At 36.9% G+C, this 23,041-nt stretch overlaps 1 protein-coding gene across 1 annotated transcript in view; it reads left to right on the top strand.

Annotated features, from left to right (window-relative positions):
- The window catches only part of shank1 (SH3 and multiple ankyrin repeat domains 1), a 153,869-nt gene that overhangs the window by 91,353 nt on the left and 39,475 nt on the right, over positions 1 to 23,041 (top strand). The window contains 12 exon segments of the mRNA XM_061712594.1: positions 2,024 to 2,227; positions 3,722 to 3,793; positions 3,911 to 4,019; positions 8,630 to 8,784; positions 10,978 to 11,145; positions 13,151 to 13,267; positions 13,511 to 13,588; positions 17,092 to 17,158; positions 17,422 to 17,591; positions 19,113 to 19,234; positions 19,402 to 19,550; positions 21,902 to 22,015. Of these exon segments, the coding sequence (XP_061568578.1) occupies positions 2,024 to 2,227; positions 3,722 to 3,793; positions 3,911 to 4,019; positions 8,630 to 8,784; positions 10,978 to 11,145; positions 13,151 to 13,267; positions 13,511 to 13,588; positions 17,092 to 17,158; positions 17,422 to 17,591; positions 19,113 to 19,234; positions 19,402 to 19,550; positions 21,902 to 22,015 (1,525 nt within the window).

Below are 23,041 nucleotides of genomic sequence, written 5' to 3'. Positions count from 1 at the left end.
GGAGTATAGATTTCATTTTTCATTTTATTCTTTATTTCATTCAAAAAATACAACAATCAATTCAATACAAATACAAACACAAATGTTCATAAATTGTGAATGAAAAGGGAGCAGAAAGAAAAATAATCTTTTTTCAAGAAATAAATTCACAAATAACATAAATAAAATAATTTAAAAACAATTAAGTAAATAAAAAACGAAAATAAAATAAAATTACCGCTGTCTATGGGTATGTCAATCAAACATAACTAACAGATTTCATTATATTTACTTAACATACAGGCTTTAATTGTTCTTTTGAATGGAATGTTTGATTTGGATTCTTTGTTTTCTTTATTCAGATTGTTCCATAAACTGATTCCTTTCACAGAAACACAACGTTCCATCAATTTAGTCCTGAATCTTGTTTTTTTTTTTTTTAAATCTCTGTTCCTTTTAAGTTATACTTGCTTTCTCTTTTTTCAAATATTTTCTGAATGACATAGAAAATGTAGCTTGGGTGAATAGTTCAAATTACAATAAATAAATTACAATTAAAATTAAATTACAAAAATGAGTCTGTGTGTGGGTGATGGGACAGGCTGAGGTAAACTCCTTCCCTTCAGTGAGGTGTTTTAGAGCTGAATGGCCCTGGGAACAAGAGCTCCTCAGCCTGTTTGATGAGCATGACAGTGACAGGAGTCTGTCACTGAATAGATGTTAAAATAACGCTGATGTAAGAATCTGCAAATCACCGTCATCAGTAGCTACTTAGAGAATAGCCTGAAGCCACTTGTTTAGGGGTCACCGCATCAAACAGAGATCCGGTTTGTTTCCCGCCGTCATTTCCATCCTCTTCAGTGTGTTGTTGTTCGGTTTAGCTCAAAACACCCACGTATCAGCATCCCTGCATTAGTTACCGTTGGTTTCAAAGCACAGATGGTCCCGCGAAATATTACAGATCATTTCACCCCAGATGAGACAGGCTGCAGCTTGAGCTCCTCAGGCAACGTTCCAGTTTAATCATATTGTGGCTTATTCACAGTTTATGCACTTATAAAAGTATGTTATTCTTGGCTACTTCTTTGTTTGGAATAATTAAAGACGGTCATTTTATTTTGTTATTCCCTTTAGCGCCGGATTCAGCTGCATCTTTATCCATTTTAAGCGGTTCTTAAAGTGTTCCAGATGCTTTAAACGTGTTATTTGACACTGCATTTGTTGCATTTTGTGTTATTTTGGCGGTTACGGTTGTTGTTGTTGTTAGTAATTGACATGTGAGGGGTCCCAGGTAACTAGGGTTTCCACCCGTCCCTTGAAATACGGAATTGTTCCGTAATTGGGAATTAAAAGTTGCGTTCCGTATTGAACCAATAAAGACACATATTATGCTCTTATTTATTGATGTCATAATATACAGGTGAAGGTCGGAAAATTTGAATATATTGCAAAACTTGATTCGTAGTAAATTCAACTAAAGGTGAAACAAATATATTATTTCCCACTACATGCAAAGTGAGATATTTCAAGCCTTTATTTGTTATAATTTTGGTGATTATGGCTCACAGTTTATGAAAACCCAAAAATGAAAAATATCAAAAAATTAGAATATATTATGAAATAAACAAACAATTAAATCATCAAAATTATAACAAATAAAGGCTTAACATATCTTGCTTTGCCTGTAATGAGACTATGTAATATATATGTATTAGTTTCACCTTTTAAGTTGAATTATTGAAATAAATTAACTTTTACACCATATTCTTCACCTGTGGTAATATTTTACATCTTGGCTGATGTGGACGTACGTAGCATAGGAGGCTATTTTAGTTGCTATATGGTTGGCTGTCTGTACAGTCATGCAGGTTCAATGCTATTAAAGCACTTTAAACTTTAAATCAAAGCGTTTTGTTTTTTCATATAAAATAAATACATTTCTATGCATTTTAGAAGTTTTGGGGGCGTCCCTTTTTTCTATTTCTGAAAGGTGGCAACCCTACAGGTAACCGTGCGGTCTTACTTTCATGTGTCCACCCTGCAGAAATGTTTGCGGTTTAACCCCGACGCCACGGTGTGGAAGGCCAAGCAGCAGGTGCTGTGCTCCCTGACCGAGTCCCTGCGAGACGTCCTCAACTACGGCCTGTTCCAGCCGGCCACCGACGGCCATGACGCCAAGTTCCTGGAGGAGGAGAGGCTGCTCAGAGAATACCCACAATCCTTTGAAAAAGGAGTTCCCTATCTGGAGGTACGGCCGCCCCCTCGCTAGAGGTGTCAAAAGTATTCACATTCATTACTCAGGTAGAAGTATAGATACTAGAGTTTAAAAATACTCCTGTAGAAGTTGAAGTATCAACTCAAGTTTTTTACTCAAGTAAAAGTATAAAAGTACTGGTTTCAAAACTACTTAAAGTATAAAAGTAAAAGTAATGTAAGGGGGAAAAAGCCATTAAGGACAAAAGCCATTGAAAATGAATGCATCTTAGTATAATGCAAATATATTAAAGAACCATATATGTGTACTATTGAGCATTAACATGTGTTTCAGAGAGCAGGAGATATGATGACTAGTTGCCTAAAAGTATTGTAATGGTGCAAAAAGTCAAACTTCAGAGGCATGTTATCATTTATCCTAACCTTTATTGGAATGTACATCCAAGTTTAGTTGCAGGAATCTGAGGGAACGGATGTAAGAACAAAACTGGACAAGAACATCTGAAACAACCACAACCAAATTCACTCTATCCGGATGGAGCAATTTAACTGGATAGTTTTTTTTTTAAAGGCTGAAATGAAATAGAGTAACGAGGCTGTTTTTAAAATGTAAGGAGTAAAAAGTACAGATAATTGCGTGAAAATGTAAGGAGTAAAAGTAAAAAGTCGTCTGAAAAATAATGACTCCAGTGAAGTATAGATAACCAAAATTTCTACTTAAGTAAGGTAACAAAGTATTTGTACTTTGTTACTTGACACCTCTGCCCCATCGCATGGATAAAAGCACACAGTGTGAAGTAGCTCGTGTGTCCTCAAGATGTCGCTGTTATTCTTTCTTTTTGTTGCAGGGCCGGTTCTTGCTCCTCCAAAGACATTTAAAAATGAATGAACAGAATAATAAAAAACTGTCAAAGATGATGTGCTCCTTGATTTAATGTCAAACTTCAAGCACTTTCCAAGCTTTGAGGACGGCAGACTTATTTAGAGCGAGATCACTTACAAATGTTAATGATTTCAACAAATTTAAACCCCATAAAAGAGGCTCTGGTATACTTACAGCATAATGCGAGCTTTTAGCCTCACTTTGTGTGTCTAATGTTTCTCACTAAGCTCCAACAACACCTGATGAAACGCTTTTAGACCCACAGCTGCTGTAATTGTCCTCAGTTGTTTGAGTTAGATGTTATAAATCCCTGGTTTATGAAAAGAGTTACACCAACACTCCTTAGAGGAGTAGAGCTGAACGTCTGCTAATCTTTTATCAGCCCGGACACTCACCTTCTCTTTATCCTGCTTTCTAGCCGTGAAAGCCCAAAACATTAATAAACTGCTGTAATGCCAACCCTTTTTTTTTTTTTTTTTTTTTGAGGAAGCTTTTTTTGGCAAACCAGATAAAGTTTGTCTCTACAATAAATGTGCAGGCCCCATTGTGGTGGATCTAGGCCAAAAGCTGAGAGAATTGAGGACAAAGGCCCTCTGTGTCAGGATTATTTCCTCATCTCTCTTTCTTTTTCTGTCTCTGGTTTAGTTCCGTTATAAAACCAGGGTGTACAAACAGACCAATCTGGATGAGAAGCAACTGGCCAAGCTGCACACGAAGGTATGCAACCCATCTTGTGTCACAATCACACATCAATAAACGGTATCAATCTGACGTCTACAGACACCCACATACTTTTTTTTTTTTCTGTTTCCATCACTCTCTGTCCACGTGAAGGCCAGCTTGAAGAAATTCATGGACTACATTCAAACCAGCACTGTGGACAAGATGGCCAAGTTCCTGGACAAGGGCCTGGACCCCAACTACCAGGACGCTGACACCGGCGGTAGGAAGAGTTGCAGAGGTTATGTCTTCCACGCGCATCATGACCATTCACATCCTCCACAAGATTTTGTCTTTATTTGGCATGATGATGATAAACAGACTGCTTGTTGTGCAGATAATAAACACAGTTGTTGTAAATGTCTCCAGAAAGTAAAAAGTAAATGTAATAGGGCTGGGCGATATGGACCAAAAGTCATATCTCGATATTTTCTAGCTGAATGGCGATACTCGATATATATCGATATTTTTTCTGTACCATAATTGGGGTTTCCCCCAAAGCATTATAGCATAGCATCTCTGTTAGCTTCATTTTTTTCTGAGGCAAACCCTTAAAAAAAACAGTCAGTTTTAATACAAAGCCTCGTGCCAAATGTCACACAGGTTCCTTTATTAACAGAGGTCTGCACAATATCAAAATGTATAAAACAAATGAAATAAAAATAAACTGCCTGCATATATAGAATAAAAATGCTTCTTGAATAAAATAAAACAAATATCCCTTTCCTGCATAACAATTCAATTAAAATACCCTGTGCAATTAATACAATGTAGACAGTAACAGGCAGACTTTTCCACTGAGGTTGACAGTTGTGCAAATAACAAAACATTTGTGCAAATCTCAAATAAAACATTCAAGTCAATTTGTCACAAAATAAGCTATATCAAAATCATAAAAAAAGAATAAAAAAAAAATATATACCATATTTTCTGGACTATAAGCTGCACCTGCATATAAGCCGCATTCGATCTATTTTTTAAAAATAATTTAAAAAAAGATATACAAGCCGCACCTGCATATAAGCCGCAGCTGCTCTAGTTAAAAAAAAAAGATATGCAAGCCGCAGATATTTCAGTTGTTAGATTAGATATTTACTACATGTACAGAAGGATTTTGAACTGTAAATGATGTACATGTTTGTACCTAAATAGACCCTTTCCTAACAGTGTCTTTTAACACGGCAGCAACTTTGCTGATTAAAACGGGACAGAACCAAGAGAAAATAACCGGTATTTATTTATCTATTTATCTGTTTGAAATCTGCTTCTACCTACTTCTATCTGCTAAAGAAGAAGTAGCGTATTCTTCTTTGCATTTATTTTGTCTTAGTTTTGATTCTAATTCCGGTTAGAGCGCCCTGACCGGTCTAAGAAAAATCCACAGAATAGCCGCACCTTTGTATAAGCCGCATGGTTCAAAACCTATGAAAAAAGTAGCGGCTTATAGTCCAGAAAATACAGTATATATTTTTTTTAATCGATATAAACGATATTGTCTCGTACCATATCGCGTTTGAAAATATATCGATATATATTAAAATCTCGATATATCGCCCAGCCCTAAGCTGTAACCAAGCAACAATGATCTAATATGGTGGCTTTAACTCAGCAGCTTCAGGCCTCTAAATTAGCACACAGCTGACTGCACATTTTGCTGTTTAAAGTCAAGCTTTAAACCGAAGAAGCTCTCCCTCCGTCTCCCTGCCCTCGGCTCTGCACACTGTTGTTGGTCTGACACTTTGTGGGGCGTGTGAGCCAGCTCTGTTCGCGATTTTGTGGCTCTTTTCTCAGACGCCGTCGGTGCTCTGGGGGCGTAGCAGACGGCTCATTTACAGTTTGGGTGTGTTGCTCTGTGTCACTCCAGCTGTTCGGGGAGCAAGTGTCAAAACACCAAACACAGCTTGTAATCAGGAGTGTGAAACACACTCCCACTTCAGAACGCAGGGAGGCAACAGAGCGCTGCCAGGAGCCCCTTCAGCTGCACAAGTTAGTCACATGTGCTGCATCATCTGGGAGAGAAGAGTGCACACTTGAATATGACGGTTCGGGTGTTTAACAGTATATAAGATTTGAACACCATTGGCTGAAAGTAGAAACTGAACTGTAGGAGAACAATTTAATAATTCTGCTTTTTATCAATCTTTCTTTCTTTCTGTCTTAAAGTTGGCTCGTGCATCTTGGTTTGTTCACATTGTAAAACATTTTGCATTGAGGTTAAACTGACATACTTTTAGGACTTGGCAGCGACCAGATGATATTTTATCACGACCTTGAATGCTAAACTTGGATAGTGAACAAGAGCGCACTTTGTTTTCCACGTGAGAACAACGTGACACGGTAACTAAGGAGGAAATGCGTTAAAAATAAAACAAATATCACACAGATTAATTGAACCTGAAGATGATCAAAGATAATGGCCCACACTCAGTTTCTTCACTGCCAAAAAAAAAAAAAGGGGAGGAAAAAAAGCTCTTGTTGCCATGACAGCTGGTGCTCATCAGCATGTTTTTACTGGAATCACTTTGAGTGTTTTTATTCTTCAAGGTACCGTTCAATATTTCTGCTCCGACGGCCCGGCTGTTACAAGAGTTTAGTGACATAACAACGAAGCATTGACTTTCTTTGTTGTTTCATTCGACGTCAGTGTGTTCACAAAGTGCCGGTACATCGGCAGGACACTAACACTGCCAACTGCGGGATGAAGCCAAAATGAAAAAGGCTGGTCTCCAGGGAAACTTTTTTTCTTTTTCCATCAACATTTCAGATGAAAATATGAAAAAAGGAGCTTCCATTATCTGTTGTACCCTCAGAATCAACCGTCCACATGTGTCCATGAGTTTTTTGTTGGAGAATATTACAGGAATATTGTTGATCATGCAGATCAGTCTGTCAATGTGGTTCTTGCTCTTCTTTGACAAGATTACAGGACTGTCTCAGAAAATTTGAATATTGTGATAAAGTTCTTTATTTTCTGTAATGCAATTAAAAAAAAACAAAAATGTCATACATTCTGGATTCATTACAAATCAACTGAAATATTGCAAGCCTTTTGTTATTTTAATATTGCTGATTATGGTTTACAGTTTAAGATTAAGATTCCCAGAATATTCTAATTTTTTGAGATAGGATATTTGAGTTTTCTTAAGCTGTAAGCCATGATCAGCAATATTAAAATAATAAAAGGCTTGCAATATTTCAGTTGATTTGTAATGAATCCAGAATGTATGACATTTTTGTTTTTTTTTAATTGCATTACAGAAAATCACAATATTCTAATTTTCTGAGACAATCCTGTATCTATAAATACTTCTATTATGAACATAACATCAAAGAGCACGTTAGATAGGATATAAGTCAACATTTATAATGGGAAAAAAGAAAAATATTATGGTCCAACAAAACTGAAAGAAATGAATTTAAAAGGTGGACTATGAGATGCCGACTAGAAATATTTCTAAGACACATTTGGACCACAAACGTAAGTCAAATAAAGTGTCACGGGATGATGCAGAGGGGAATCATTTCTAAATTGACTAATAATTCAATCCCCGCCCCACTCTGACACCTCAAGCCAGTCGCACCTGGATCAAATTTTACATTTATACTACTCTATGTAGCAATACGAGCTGCTAACGTGTGGTCAGTGGTGGTATTGCTACATAGGTTAGCTCAAATATAGTCTAAAATGAACAAAACTCTGTCTTACTGTTGCCGTGACAGCTGGGGCGCGTCAGCATGTCGTGTGGCCCGTAGACATAGGAGTCAAAAGTATTCACATTCATTACTCAGGTAGAAGTATAGATACTAGAGTTTAAAAATAGTCCTGTAGAAGTTGAAGTATCAACTCAAGTTTTTTACACAAGTAAAAGTATAAAAGTATAAAAGTACTGGTTTCAAAACTACTTAAAGTATAAAAGTAAAAGTAATGTAAGGGGGAAAAAAGCTATTAAGGACAAAAGCCATTGAAAATGAATGTATCTTAGTATAATGCAAATATATTAAAGAACCATATATGTGTACTATTGAGCATTAACATGTTTTTACTTATTTATTTCAGATCCCCATTAGTTGCTGCCTCAGCAGCAACTATTCTTCCTAGGGTCCAACAGTACAAATATACATTTCTAAGAAACTTTTACAGTACAGTACAATATAAAATGTTAGTTAAACAGAATAAAACAAAGTAGATAACAAGTACAAAGAACAACAACTAAAAAGAAAAACAAGACAAAAAACAAAAACTAATAAAAACTAAAGATAATAAGAAGCAGAAAACAATGAAAAAAAAAAGAAAATGAATTTTCCTAAATGAAAAAACGAAAATGAAAAAAACAAATACAAAACATGTGTTTCAGAGAGCAGGAGATATGATGACTAGTTGCCTATAAGTATTGTAATGGTGCAAAAAGTCAAACTTCAGAGGCATGTTATCATTTATCCTAACCTTTATTGGAATGTACATCCAAGTTTAGTTGCAGGAATCTGAGGGAACGGATGTAAGAACAAAACTGGACAAGAACATCTGAAACAACCACAACCAAATTCACTCTATCCGGATGGAGCAATTTAACTGGATAGTTTTATTTTAAAAATTAAATAGAGTAACAAGGCTGTTTTTAAAATGTAAAGAGTAAAAAGTACAGATAATTGCGTGAAAATGTAAGGGGTAAAAGTAAAAAGTCGTCTGAAACATAATTACTCCAGTGAAGTATAGATAACCAAAATTTCTACTTAAGTAAGGTAACGAAGTATTTGTACTTGGTTACTTGACACCTCTGCCCGTAGACTAATTGGACGATGAAAGAACGGCATCTGTGTGTGTGTGGTCTCCAGAGACTCCTCTGTCCCTGGCGGTTCAGTGCGAGCCAGGTGGAGGTGAGGCCATCCGGGTCCTGGTGGAGGGAGGAGCTCATATTGACTTCCGTGCCAAAGATGGACTCACGCCGCTACACAAGGCTGTTCGAGGCCACCACCATGCAGCGCTGCTGGTAAATCGGTTCCTTTTATAGAAAACGCTGTCATCTCCCTCTAAAGAAAACAACAAGTTTATATTCTATCATGCTGTAAAAGGAGAAAATCCACCTACACCATTGTGTATATCTGCAAGATGGATATTTGTCCTGATATTGTACAGTATTACCCTCCTCTTTGTTAACACATGAGTAAACACGCTGGAGACTGAATAATCAGACCCTTCCACCCAGCAGTCCACACCCACCCACGCAGAAAGTGCTCGCAAAGAGCAAATTTGGGGGTTTTGATGGCCTGAGGAATATTTGCATTTAAGGCGTTTGTCTAGATTTTCAGCTCCAATTGGCAAGAATTGAGGTACCTGCAGAGACCGACTGATTCCAGGGATGTGCTACGCTGTTAAAGCTCACGTTCACTAAGTAGAGAAACCCAACTGAACTGCATCCAGTTTATATTAACATCAGATGTACGGATGTATAGCCCAAGGGCGTAGGTTTGCATAAGGACGGTAGGGACATAACACTACCAACTTTTCAGGGGGCTTAAATTGTCCCCACAAAGTTTTAAGCAACCTTATTTGCATTATATAATGAGTTCAGATATAAAGGTAATTTAGATTGTCTTCCCAAATATTGTAAGGATAGAATTGACCCTACTAGGGCTGTTCGATTTTGCCCAAAAATAAAATCTCGATTTTTTTCTCTCAAAATCCGATTTTCGATTACGATTGCGATTATTTTGTGAATTGACAAAAGGCAAAGAAATGATTTCAAATATGCTGTTTTTTATTGAACATTTGTCCCATTGGGCTTTAAGTGCAAACTTTGCTCTTATTAAACCAAAAATGAATGAATAAAGTGCAAAACTCTGTAAAATAAGTTGAAAAAAAGTTTTAAAAAATATAATAAAATATAAAGTTTTATCTCTGAAAAAAAAATCAGCAAATCAGCACTTACAAACATACAGTAAGTTATATTTCCAATTAAATAAAACAAGACATTTTCTAATTAAACTAAACTGGGTCTTTGCATGCTAAATAATAATGCAACCCATGAAGGAGGTAGAGGTGTGTAATGTCAGTCATTACATTTGCTGTTCACATTTGCAAGTTTTTTGCAAGGAACACGAACCGGTCTACCGCATCTGGCTTGAGGGATGCCCGGTGGCATGTTAGTATATCACCATGGTTACAACGCCCCCTCCTACACTAAAGAGCCTCTCTGATGGGGCACTATGTGTGCAGACAAGGTAAAAAAAAAAATAAAAATAAATAAAGTTAAAAAAGTGAAAAATCGATTTTACGATTTTCACGTTTTAACATCGTTCTAATTACATAATCGCGATTACGATTTAAAATCGATTAATCGATTAATCGAACAGCCCTAGACCCTACCATTATTAAGTGAATTATTTTCATTATGTTCAGACTTAAATGTACCGCTTTTCACTCGCTGAATTGCTGGTCCATTTTTTTTCTTCCTCAAACGCACATTTGATTGGCCGATGACTTTATTTATGTTTGTTTTTTCACTTATATTTAATTTATTTATTTAGACAGACAATGTTGAGTGGTCTTAAGACAAATGTTTATTTTTTGCATTCTGGATTTTTAAGAGATTATTAATACGTTTGTATTTATTGTGTATGTTAATATACTTTAAGTTATGTTCAAATATTGCAATTTAAATTGCTAATAAAATCCTGGAATATTCTGGAAGTTTTCAAAATGTTTCTTTAGTAGTTTTTGAAAACAAAGGTTTGAAAGGAACCGTGTATCAGGTGAACCAATACACATGAAAGTTAGTATGAGTCAATACAGATTTATTTTGCATTGATCATTTAGTCTATCAATTAATTAGGTTGATATTCGTGACAAATGTAGCCCTGACCCCCGTTCACCCAATCTGTTTGGTCTTATTAATGTCCCGTCCCCAGCAAAAAGTACATGCAGGTTATGCTGTTATATCGTCCCTACCAATGTTGAGACCAAACCTACGCCCTTGGTATAGCCTCATGTGTGCATGACCTTCCCAAACCCCCAACTATGTGGGATTTAAATTAAATGAATATTCTCAGAGGGGAAACAGGAAATGACCTGCAAACACTTTCATATTGTTTATAAATCATTGTTAGTTTGCTGCACATTGTTTCAAAGTCCACACATGCTTTTGTCTGGGTGTGAGACGGGCCTGATCATCTCGTCCCTGCAGGTCCTGCTCACTTTGGGTGCGTCTCCAGACTACAAGGACCGGCGAGGTCTGACGCCCCTTTATCACACGGTGCTGACAGGGGGGGACACCTCCTGCTGTGAAACATTGCTTTACCACCGCGCCAAGCTGGGCATCAGGGACGAGAACGGCTGGGACGAGACACATCAGGTAAATCTGGAGATGCATGATTGGCTCCTGGAAGAGAGCCAATCATGAAGGATGATGTTCGGCCGGAACATTTTAGGAGTAAATTCTTTTGGTCTAAATTGCATTAGTGAGTAAGTGAGGAAAAAAGTCTATAGATATGTAGGGATGGGCAGTATGGACTAAAAAATGTATCACGATAATTTCTGGCATTTATCCCGATAACGATAAAAATTACGATTAAAAAAAATACCAATTCAACTCCACCTTTGTAACTATAAATCTATTACCACATTCAGTCTTTGGAGCCCCCAAAACACTGCTCTAAAAGAATATTAAATGCTAGTAAACTACACCAAATAAATTCAATTAATAAAAACCAATTAAATTAGTACACCTGTACTGCAAAACTGGAATGACCCAGATCTGCCATGTTCATTTCTTTCTTTCTTTCTTTCTTTCTTTCTTTCTTTCTTTCTTTCTTTCTTTCTTTCTTTCTTTCTTTCTTTCTTTCTTTCTTTCTTTCTTTCTTTCTTTCTTTCTTTCTTTCTTTCTTTCTTTCAGGCTCATTTCCTTCCTTCCTTCCTTCCTTCACGTACGTTGTGCGTGGATTTAACACAGAACCATAAATCCGACTTTACTCAAAAACGTCATCAACAGGAATTTATCATTTTTACCGCGAGATGACAAATTCTTACCGTGGGGAATTTTTTTGACGGTTTTTAACGTGAACGGTAAAATATCACCCATTCCTATAGATATGTTCAACTTTTTTTTTTCTTTTTTTTTTTTAAATTTCTGAATCACTTTTCTAAGCGTACTTTGTGTTTCAGTGTGTGTCTACATTAAAATCCATTCCCACCTCTCACCCTTCATTCCACCCTCCCAGCTCGTGTGGAAGGACGCGGCCAGAAGGTAAACAGGAAGTCACTCAGTATCATCGCTCACCTCATCAGTGTGTGTTTGTGTGTGTAAGAGTTCATGGGAATTGTTGCTTAGACTCAACAATAAATCTGATATTTTTTAGATTTAACCCAAATGATACATTATGTACTCTTTAAATTTGAATGCTTTTCATATCTCAGATTTGAAACCTGTTCATTTTTTCATTAGTTTTCGTGTCATCAGGATTTAGCCAGGACTGAAAACTACGTGGGTCTTTAAAGATTAAGGCATATTTTCCATCCATATAGTACGGAAGAGTATTAGGGCCAGACTGGAGAAAAATAAAAATAATATTTGAGAGGAAGATTTTTTTTTCATTGTGCACTTCGAGAAAAAAAGTCGAAATGTCGAGAAAAAAGTCAAAATTTCGTGAATAAAGTTGAAATGTTGAGAAAAAAGGCTAAATTTCGACTTTATTCACGAAATTTTGACTTTATTCTTGAAATTGTATTTCAACATTAATCTCGACATTTCGACTTTTTTCTCGAAGTGCACAATAAAAAAAAATCTTCCCCTCTCAAATATTTTTTCTACTCCATGGCCGTAATACTCTTCCGTAATATAGGAGTTTACCAAACTAATTTAAATATATAACAACAAGGGAATTCGAAGTGTAAATATCCTTATTGTATTTATCACTTGCTTATATCAGAGGGTTTATCATCATGCATGTGACAACTTATTATGAGACCTTTACATTCATTTAAAAAACTAATCACAAGCAGTTCCCGACATCTGGATGGAAAACGGTACTTTGTGCACATGTTTAATAAATATTTATAATGTGACGGTGTCTGTGTACCTGGATAATGAAATTCAGTTGTTCAGGTGATCTTGGATCTCACCAGCTCCTGGTTTTCTCACCTCATGAGGTTGGAGATGGTGTTAATTAAATCTGGTGTCACTTTATAACTCTCACCTTGCACACCTTGGTGTCACTATCTCTTCTTTCTTCTCCTTTCCTTCGTATTGTGTTTCTTCTTTTATTAAAAAGCACGTAAAGCTTTCCTTTAAATCCCTTTTTTCTAATGCTTATTCTTCTGGTGCATCCTGTTTCCCCCCCGGTGGTCCTGCCGGCCCACAGGCCTGTCAGCACGGGAACTCGCAGCATCTGGAGCACCTCCTCTTCTACGGAGCGGATTCCTCCTCCCACAACGCCTCTGGAAACACTGCCCTGCACATCTGTGCTTTGTACAACAAGGTATTCCCGGAGCGGAGTCAAAATCACAGCTTTTATATGCATGTAGTGTTAAATTAATTGTTATTATTACTGAAATAAGACATGTAATTCAGGATATTTATTCCTTTTTACATTTCATACATTTTAAAAACAGTTAGAAATACCTTAATCTTGAACAAATGACATTATTTTTTTATGTTAAGCAGAAATTATATGAATATTGTTTAATATTACATTTCCATTAACAATTGCTTCTTGCTGCAGGAAAGCTGTGCACGAATCCTGCTCTACCGTGGAGCAAATAAAGACACAAAGAATAATAGTGGGCAGACTCCCTTTCAGGTACGAGCTGAACTGCTGGATGGGTAATTGTGCACGTAGCTGGATGGTTTGATGGCTTATTATATAAGTATATAAACGTATATAAGTAGCTGAAAGCACTAGGGCCTGATTTCACTACACACACACACACACACACACACACACACACACACAGTTCCCAGGTGGCATGTGACTCCAACTATAAGCGTGGATACATTGAGTCTGTGGATGCAGAAAATGCCAGCTGAGACAATTTGTTGTTATCCAAAATAAACATGCAAAAGGTTAAAAGAAGGAAAAAATGTATACATTTTTGCGCTGCAGAACACATTTTATTTCCCTTTTAGCTTTTGACGTTTAGAATGTACAACTTAGACCTGTTGTGGTGTTTAAACGTAAGGTGAGCGATTCTTTGTGATTTCTAATAAAGACCATTTTTTTTGCTACATTAAGTGAAAAATATATAAATATATGAATAAATAACACTCCATTAGTTGGGGTTCCAGGTTAAACTACCAGACAGGGCCGGCCGCCTCCTCACTTCTTTTAGTCGGGATGTCACCATTTCACTGTTGACTGAACGAAGAACAGAGATGACCATGAGGTGGCGCTAACGTACATCCTTCCATCCATCTAACCTCTGGCTTGAGTCTCATGCGGAACTAAGATCCGTTGCAGTTCCTCCACCGGCCACTAGAGGCGATTCAGTCGATGTTGACTCCCACGTTAAAATGTCCAGCTCTCGAACAGAAATACACGTATTTACAGACTGGTTTAAAATACCGTTTTAGGCTCAATCGTTCCACATCCGTAATCGTCATGCTACCACACTTAGCGAAGTGTTTGTACTAACTGTCTAGCATTGGCTAGACGCGATGGTCATTTTGGATTTTACCATCAAGTCAACGCGGTATATTCCACCGTAAACGTCTGATAGCAGCTCTGTGGATATTTTGCTGGGGTTCGGCCATAGACTGTATTAAACAATTCTGAAAATCGGTTTTGAAGCCCATTTTTCTTCGTACGTGGTGCAGCCAGTACTAAAGTTGAGGGGGGATGAGGGGGGATGGCATCCCCCCCTGAAATAAAAACGGTCCAAATCATCCCCCCTGTAAAACTGCCATCCCCCCTTTCCATCCCTTATGTCATTTCATCAATGAATGTGGTTTTACTGCTATTTCAACATTTAGAGTCATCACCAGAAAAATAACACCAGAAAAATAACTTATTTGACAATCTTCACCTGTTTCAAGTAAATTTTCACTTGAAATAAGTAGGAACATCTGCCAGTGGGACAAGATTTATCTTCTAATTACAAGCAAAAAAAATGTGTTTCACTGGCAGATTTTTCTACTTATTTTAAGTGAAAATTTACTTGAAACAGGTGAAAATTGTTGTTTTTTCCAGTGATGAGTCTTGTTTTAAATGTAATGAGATTTTTTTACTAAAATGAGACATTTTTACTAGAAATAAGACATATATTCTTGTTAAGATTTTGAGTTTTTGCAGTGATCCATTTTACTTATCCTGTGAAGGACAGAGTCATATTGATAATTTTTTTATTTTTGTGTTTTGATGTATTAGATGTAAGCCCAGTGGATATTTAAAGCTTACAGAATGCTGCATTTAACTGCTGCTATGTCATTCCTGCAGTATTTCTGCAGGTGTTTTGGTCAGTGCTATTATTTGTAATATATTATTATTTGTAATCAGTACAAATTATCTGTCCCCATATGATAAAATCCACCATCCCCCCTGATTTATTTTTTTTACAACTCAAGTACGTGGTGCAGCCATGTTTCTTCGGAAGCTGACGGTAACAAGGCCTCCGTATGTCAATCGAAGCTCGCTTTACTCCCAGCTTGTTTAGCCAGAAGCAAAGACGCTTGACTTGGCTGAAGAGACTGGTCTTCAGAAACCAGTGGGTGACCCAGTGACCCAATGCATCCGTTGTTTTATACAGTGTATGTTGCAAATGGCCGGCAGCACAAAAGGAAACGAAAAAGAAGATTGCAGCAAAAAAAAGAAAGAGAAGAAGAAACACGGTAGCCATTGAGATCATAAGAAAACCCCGCAAGACCTCTACGTTGGTGTAATACGCCAGTGAGGAGGAACTTATTGTGTTGCTTCTAAATGGAGAGGAATTATGAGTTTGAAGTAAAGTGAACTCTGAACTCAAAATTAAAATGAAGAAAAAAGAAAATAAAGTTAGAAAATAAAAACTATAGTGTCATTATGTAAAACTAGTATTCGGTTAGGAATGACACTGGTTTTTCATGTAAATGTGCCAATTTTAACCAAATAATTAATTTTATTTCCCTTGTTGAGATATCCATATTCCAACTGCCATTAAAAATATATAAACACACAGATGAATGATCGTAAAACCATATCAGACAGGTAAAAACTAAAGCACGATAAAAGCTTTGGAAACTAAACAGAGAATAAAAAAGGCAGTCACACTGTAGAAAACAACATAATTAAAGAAATAAAGACCAAACCAACTGAGACGGGTGAGCCTCAGCGATTATGACGCCACCGGCTCATCGTGTCTGCTCTAATAAAGGTGTGCGTTTGATTGATGACTCTGTCAGTTCCCGTTTTCTCTGTATTTGGTATAAAAGAGCAGCATCATGATTTAAACTCCATGACGGCTGTCTGGCCTGGAGAAGACCTCGTCTCTGGGACAACAGCACCCCCTCTTGTTTTTACTTATTCTCATCTGTCCCCAACATTTCTTTTCTGTGGGGGGAAATAAATTAATTAATAAATTAATAAATAAAAATAAGAGAGCCTCTCCTCCCTGATGCCCCGGTCCGACCTCGCCCCTCATTGCAATATATATATTACCAATTCTAATTCTAATAATTATTCTTGGCATTATCAGGATATATTGTTTTATAGTGTATTATTATATTATGTTATGAGATCTCATGGGATGTTATATTATAGTATTATTATATTGGTATATATTATAGTATGGTGATATCATTTTATTATATGTTATAATATTATTATGTTATATTAGGATATTATATGCTATTATATATATATTACCTTATATTATATTGTGCAATATTATATCACTCTATAGGACAATTATCTATTTATTTATTTATTTTTCAAATACCGGTACATTTTCTTAATTTATTTATTCACGTTCATTATATTATATATTATTTTATACCTAGATACATATCATTGTAACTCGATGTTGTCTTTTGTTTTTGTTTGCACTGTATGTCCACTGTCTTGTATTTGTATTATGTCCACTTGGAAAAAAAAATTATAGGCCACATCAGTTATGAAAAAAAAAATATATATATATATATATCTTTAACACGAAATAATAACATATATCAAGAATTTAATTATCAAAATGAATCACTTCAATGACTTGGAAATATTTGTTTTGCCGTGTTCATTTTTTTGCAAAATAGGCGTTTCCAACATTAAGGACTAGTTTATACTAATTTTAATATTAAATGATTTATTTCAACATATTTGTGCATTATCTTCATCAGGTCGCCGTTATGTCTGGTCATTTTGAACTGGGAGAAATTATAAAAAACCACCGGGATACAGATGTCGGTAAGTGCTCATTACTTTCTTCTCTTTTTTTTTTTAAATGTGAAATTCAGAAATATGTAGGAGTTTTATTTATTGATTTATTTATGTGTTTATCTTTGAAATAAAAGATATCAATCAATCAATAAATTAATATATGTACAAGAGAAATAAAGTGCAGCATCATTTTTAAACGTAGAAGCATGGATCACAAAAAATGAGGAACAATAAAAATAAAGACACAAATTAAATCAAACTCTCTTGTTTTGCTTTCCGATGCCTCCCAGTTCCGTTCGTGGAGTCTCCAAAGTACGCGCCCCAGCGGCGGGAGAGCTCCCGGTCTCTGGCGGTCCCCCACCCTCACCCCTTCCTCCGGGCCAACAGCGACAGCAGCATGAACCTGCCAGACTGGATGGCCGTGCCCAACGCCCCGGGCACCAACATCGTGTCCGTGCAGGTATCAGGGGGGGGTAAAAATGTCACAGACGTTGGAAACACGCAGCCTTCAATGTGGCATTCACGACTAATCCAGTGAAGGGTGAACTATTGATAGATTCCTATTGCCTTTTCCAGCCATATTTGTTAATTTCACAAAAATTCACTCTCATGAAATAGTTCTGGTTACCATCCATTGGTACAAAACGTACCGAACCAATTGCAATGGGGCAGGCGAGCTGCAGCTATTCATGTAGGAACCTCCAACAGCCATTCACTGGTGTTTCTATCCACTTCAGGCCTTTTTAGATGCCTTTTGTTGACCTAGTCTGGTTTATTTTCTGCCTGAGTCACGTTCTTTATTCCTCCGATCGATCGCATGCTGAGCTACTGGTGTCCAAAGGCAGTTTCCACCGTGTCCTTTGGTTCTAGAAATCAAAGTTGAATCCAGAGAAACCAGACTAAAGTTTTAGTCGACACAAATGTGTTCAAAATAATCCATTACATTACAATAAAATTACTATTTTATTGTGTTGTATTAAGAGCTGAGTTGAGTATTTACTGTGTGCAGCTGCAGTAGAATGAAAACATCGTACTCGTGGATATATCTTGTTATTACATCCTATTTTTTTTGCACTATGTAAATATACTTTATTTCTTATTTTATTTATCTATCTAAACCAGGGGTCGGCAACCCACGACTCTAGAGCCGCATGCGGGTCTTTAGCGCCGCCCTAGTGGCTCCTGGAGCTTTTTCAAAAATGTTTGACCTTCTTTTTCCTTTTTTTCTTCTTTTTTCATCTTTTTTTTCCTTTTTTCTTCTCTTTTTCTTTTTTCCTTTTTTTCTTCTTTTTTTCTTTTCTTTCTTCTTCTTTCCCTTTTTTTCTTTTTTCTCTTTTTTTCTTCCTTTTTCCTTTCCTTTTTAATCTCGACATTTCGTTTTTTTTTCCTCGAAATTTTAACTTTTTTCTCGACATTTCGACTTTTTTCTCGACATTTCAACTTTTTTCTTGACATTTCGACTTTTTTCCTCGAAATTTTGACTTTTTTCTCGACATTTCAACTTTTTTCTTGAAATTTCGACTTTTTTCTCGAGATTGTACTTCAACATTAATCTCCACATTTCAACTTTTTTCTCGAAATTCCGACTTTTTCTCAACATTTTGACTTTTTTCTCAACATTTCGACTTTTTTCTCGAAGTGCATAATGAAAAAAAAATCTTCTCCCCGTTATAACTAATATAGAAACATGCAGCATGTGTTGTCTTCATTCTAAGGCTTATACAAGACTTACATTTTTTGTAGCTCCAGACATATTTGTTTTTTGTGTTTTTGGTCCAATATGGCTCTTTCAACATTTTGGATTGCCGACCCCTGATCTAAACTGTAAATATTACATATTCACAGCTGTGTCAAATTGCCATTGCATTGAAATTTCATTTCCGATGCAAATCCGAAATGACAACGTCTAAGTCTAAAAAAACACATGTAAAGATGCTGGCTGTCATCTCATCTTTCTTTTTTTTTGTTCAACCGTCCTCAGGGTTTTAAGCATACAGGAACACTACGGAGCTCCAGCAGTCCCCGGGGAGCCAGGACACGCTCTCCGTCCCGAGGGAGGATCGGAGACAAGGAGGACAGGAGCCGGCAGAGTCGGAGGCAGGCGTAAGTAGAGATGACCGACGACAGGAAACCTCTGCCCCACTTTCAATAAATCGATGTGGTCGTACTTGCTTGTGAAGGGTTTTGCTCGGTGTCTGTTACTCATCAAACATCCCTTCAAATATTTAAGATAGATTAAAGAGGAATCTTTGACCGCTCTCTCCCTGCAGGCCTGCTCCCGCCACCACCACCGTCCAGACGGCAGACCAGCGGAGACGCCTCTACAGCGCCGTCCCAGGACGCGTGTTCGTGGCCACTCGAGCGCACTCCGCGCAGGGAGAACGGGAAATAAGCCTGAACAAGGGAGACAGGGTCAAAGGTGAGCGCGTCAGCCTTTTCAGGTTTACAGGTCGTGTGTTTCTGCATTTGATGAATCACATACGACATTTTGGGAGTTGTGTCCATTTGTTTCTCATCTTGTACTAAATGACTGGATTGTAAAAAACAAATCTAACACTAAACACTAAAACAAAACTAAAAATCTGATATATGAGAGTATTTGTGATAAAGAAATCAATTTCATGTCGAATCAAACAGATAGAAGAGCACAAAACAGTACAAATGAACCGACTGCACACAGAAAAGGTTTAATAACGTGAACTTAAATGTGCTTCTGCTACAGTTCCTCGTCCTATTGGAACATTTGTGTAGCATTGTTTCCTTTAGCTCTCTTTGTTTTATTAATCTTTTTTTTTTTTTTTTACATGTTTACATTTTTTATTTTACTTATTTTACTTTACTTTTATTTTTCTGTGCATTTTAATCTCCTGAGACCCTGCGTTCTCATATGAGGACATTACATTTCTGCTGTTCTGCGCCATGATACTTCATTTGTACGAACATTGACCCATTGTCCTCATCCGGGACCCCCGCCTGCATCATCTAGTGGTCTCATAATGAAATTACCCTCATTTGGGAAAAAACAAGAGTCTTCTATGGCAGCTCCCGACAGAAATATGGACAAGGTAAAAATCCTAACCTAATTTTATGATTGAAACTAGTATATTTATGCACAATAACTGCAGCTTCACATGACATGCCTTTTTGATATATTTTAGTAATATTAGCAAGCTACAACGTCTGTAAACATGAAGTACTCGTTTGAGGACATCAGGTCTATCTTCACTGCAAACACGTACATTCTTTCCAAGAACATTTGTCTTTATTTCTTGCCCAAATGTCCAATTTCTAGTCAAAATAAGTCTCATTACACTTAAAATACTTGTTTTTAGATTTCCATTTGTTCAAAGCACATTTTCACTAGAAATAAGTAGAATAATCTGCCAGTGGAGCACGTTTTTATTTCCTTGTAATAGGAAAGAAAACAATTGAAAATGATATATAAATATAAATGATATAGAGATATAACCTAATACCCATGTTTTTACTCTGTAGCACTTTATTTCATTCAAAATGCTGAGTATATTGCAAATAAAATGTATCATATTTTTATTATTAGAACCTGACCAGGATGTGCATGGACGCAGGGCAGGACCAAGAAAGGGAAATAGAGAAAAATAAATGCATTGTCCTCATGTGAGGCCATTGGATTTGACATAGTTCAACAGCACATAGAAAGCAAAAATGTAATTTCAACAAAAATTTGGTCCTACTGATCCCAAATAGTAAGGATACATAAAAAATGCACATCAAACAAAAGCCCGGGTCTCAGGAGGTTAAGGAACAGCACCTGCGATAAACCACCTGTAATTTCATTGTGTCTGAACAATAACAGTAAAGAATCTTGAATCTCTTGAATGTTAATAAACAGATCTTTAGTCAACATCGTTCAACTAACCCACAATATTTAGTTATCTACCTCGCATTAGCTGATATTTTTATTTGTTTTATGTTAAGCACTTTGTGTTGCATTATGTGTATGAGAAGTGCTATATAAATAAAGTTTGATTTGATTTGATTTGATATGCTATCAAATATCCACGCGTTCACGTTTAGCACCGACTGATCAAGGTGTTATTTGCCCGGCATACGCTTGCACACAGGTTTAGCACAAGTACACAAGTATACTCTTATTCCTCTCCACAAAACTAGTTTAAGAGCTCAGAAAATGCTTTTGGTGCTCCAACTTATGTGGCGTGAAAATAGTGGTGAAAATCACGAAAACAGAACAATAACTGAGCTAAAGTGCCTGAGAATTGACGCTAAGCATCAACGCCTTCGATTTGACTCAAACCAGAAGATGTGGAGTCATTTTAGCTCCACGTTACCTCGTGAGGAGGCAGCGACTCTAACAGGACAACGGGTCAACGGCACAGGTGAAAGATAAGCCGAGTAGCATCTCATAGAAAGTCTTTATCAACGGTGTGCACCACCTGTTGGACTCGGGCGCGCTTCAGCACCGAGCCCAGAGTCTGTAAGATGGTCACGTCCTGTATGAGTGTAAGGTCTCCATCTATCTTTGTATTTAATGTCTGCAGGTATGAATATGTGTGTGTTTGTGAGTGAGTCTAAGGTGTCGCCAGGTATGTATGTCTTGGTGAGTATGTTGCAGGTTTGCATGTCTGTGTGTGTGTCTTCGTTATCACTGTGTGTGTCGTTCTCGTCTTCGTTCTAGTGCGTGTTCATGTCTAATCTGTGTTTACGTGTGACTGTGTTTGTGCACGTCGTCTTTTCCTTGACACGCCGCTCTCTCCTGCCCCCGTCCTGCAGTGTTGAGCATCGGCGAGGGCGGGTACTGGGAGGGAACGGTGAGAGGTCGCACGGGCTGGTTCCCCTCGGACTGCGTGGAGGAAGTCGTCCTTCGTAACCAAGACAACCGCTCAGGTGATCCACACCGACTAACCAACCAGCTGACACTTGGTGACCACATTTAGCCCAAACTCTTCCAACGGTTTACACAAATTTAGCATTATAACTGTTTTATTTGTTGTTATAGAGTTGCTTAAACCTGACCTTCTTTTTAACTAAAGCGAGGACTTCATTTGACTAGCACAGGGGTCGGCAACCCGCGGCTCCGGAGCCGCATGCAGCTCTTTAGCGCCGCCCTAGTGGCTCCTGGAGCTTTTTCAAAAATGTTTGACCTTTTTTTTCCTTTTTTTCTTCTTTTTTTCCCTTTTTTTCTTCTCTTTTTCTTTCTTTTTCTTCCTATTTTTTTCCTTTTTTTCTTCTTTTTTTTTCTTTTTTCTTTTTTTTCTTCTTTTTCCCTTTTTTTCCCTTTTTTCCCTTTTTTTCTTCCTTTCTCCTTTCCTTTTCTTGACATTTCGACTTTTTTCTCAACATTTCGACTTTTTTCTCAAGATTGTACTTCAACATTAATCTTGGCATTTCGACTTTTTTCTCGAAATTTCGACTTTTTTTTCAACATTTCGACTTTTTTCTTGACATTGCAACTTTTTTCTCGAACAATCTTGCCCCAGTTATAACTAATATAGATACATGCAGCATGTGTTGCCTTCATTCTAAGGCTGATACAAAACTTAATTTTTTGTGGCTCCAGACATATTTGTTGTCCAATATGGCTCTTTCAACATTTTGGGTTGCCGACCCCTGAACTAGCAGTATTACAAGATATACAGCAGACAGAGATTTGTATTTAGTTATTTATGAAATATTTCATCAAAACTATTATTATTAACCAGTTTTCCTGCACTAATATAGCAGACATTACTTATAGGCTGCAGGTCCCCACTTGAAAAATCAAAGTTAAAATGCATTCATACACTGCAAAAACTCAAAATCTTACCAGGAATATTTGTCTTATTTCTAGTTAAAATGTCTAATTTTTAGTCAAAAAATCTCATTACACTTAAAACAGGAGTCATTGCCAGATAAATAACTTGTTATTTGACA

The sequence above is a fragment of the Cololabis saira genome, chromosome 21, assembly GCF_033807715.1.
Source record: "Cololabis saira isolate AMF1-May2022 chromosome 21, fColSai1.1, whole genome shotgun sequence".
Taxonomy (NCBI): Eukaryota; Metazoa; Chordata; class Actinopteri; order Beloniformes; family Belonidae; genus Cololabis; species Cololabis saira.
Note: the sequence above shows the minus strand (reverse complement) of the source record. Positions and strands in the feature narration are given on the sequence as shown.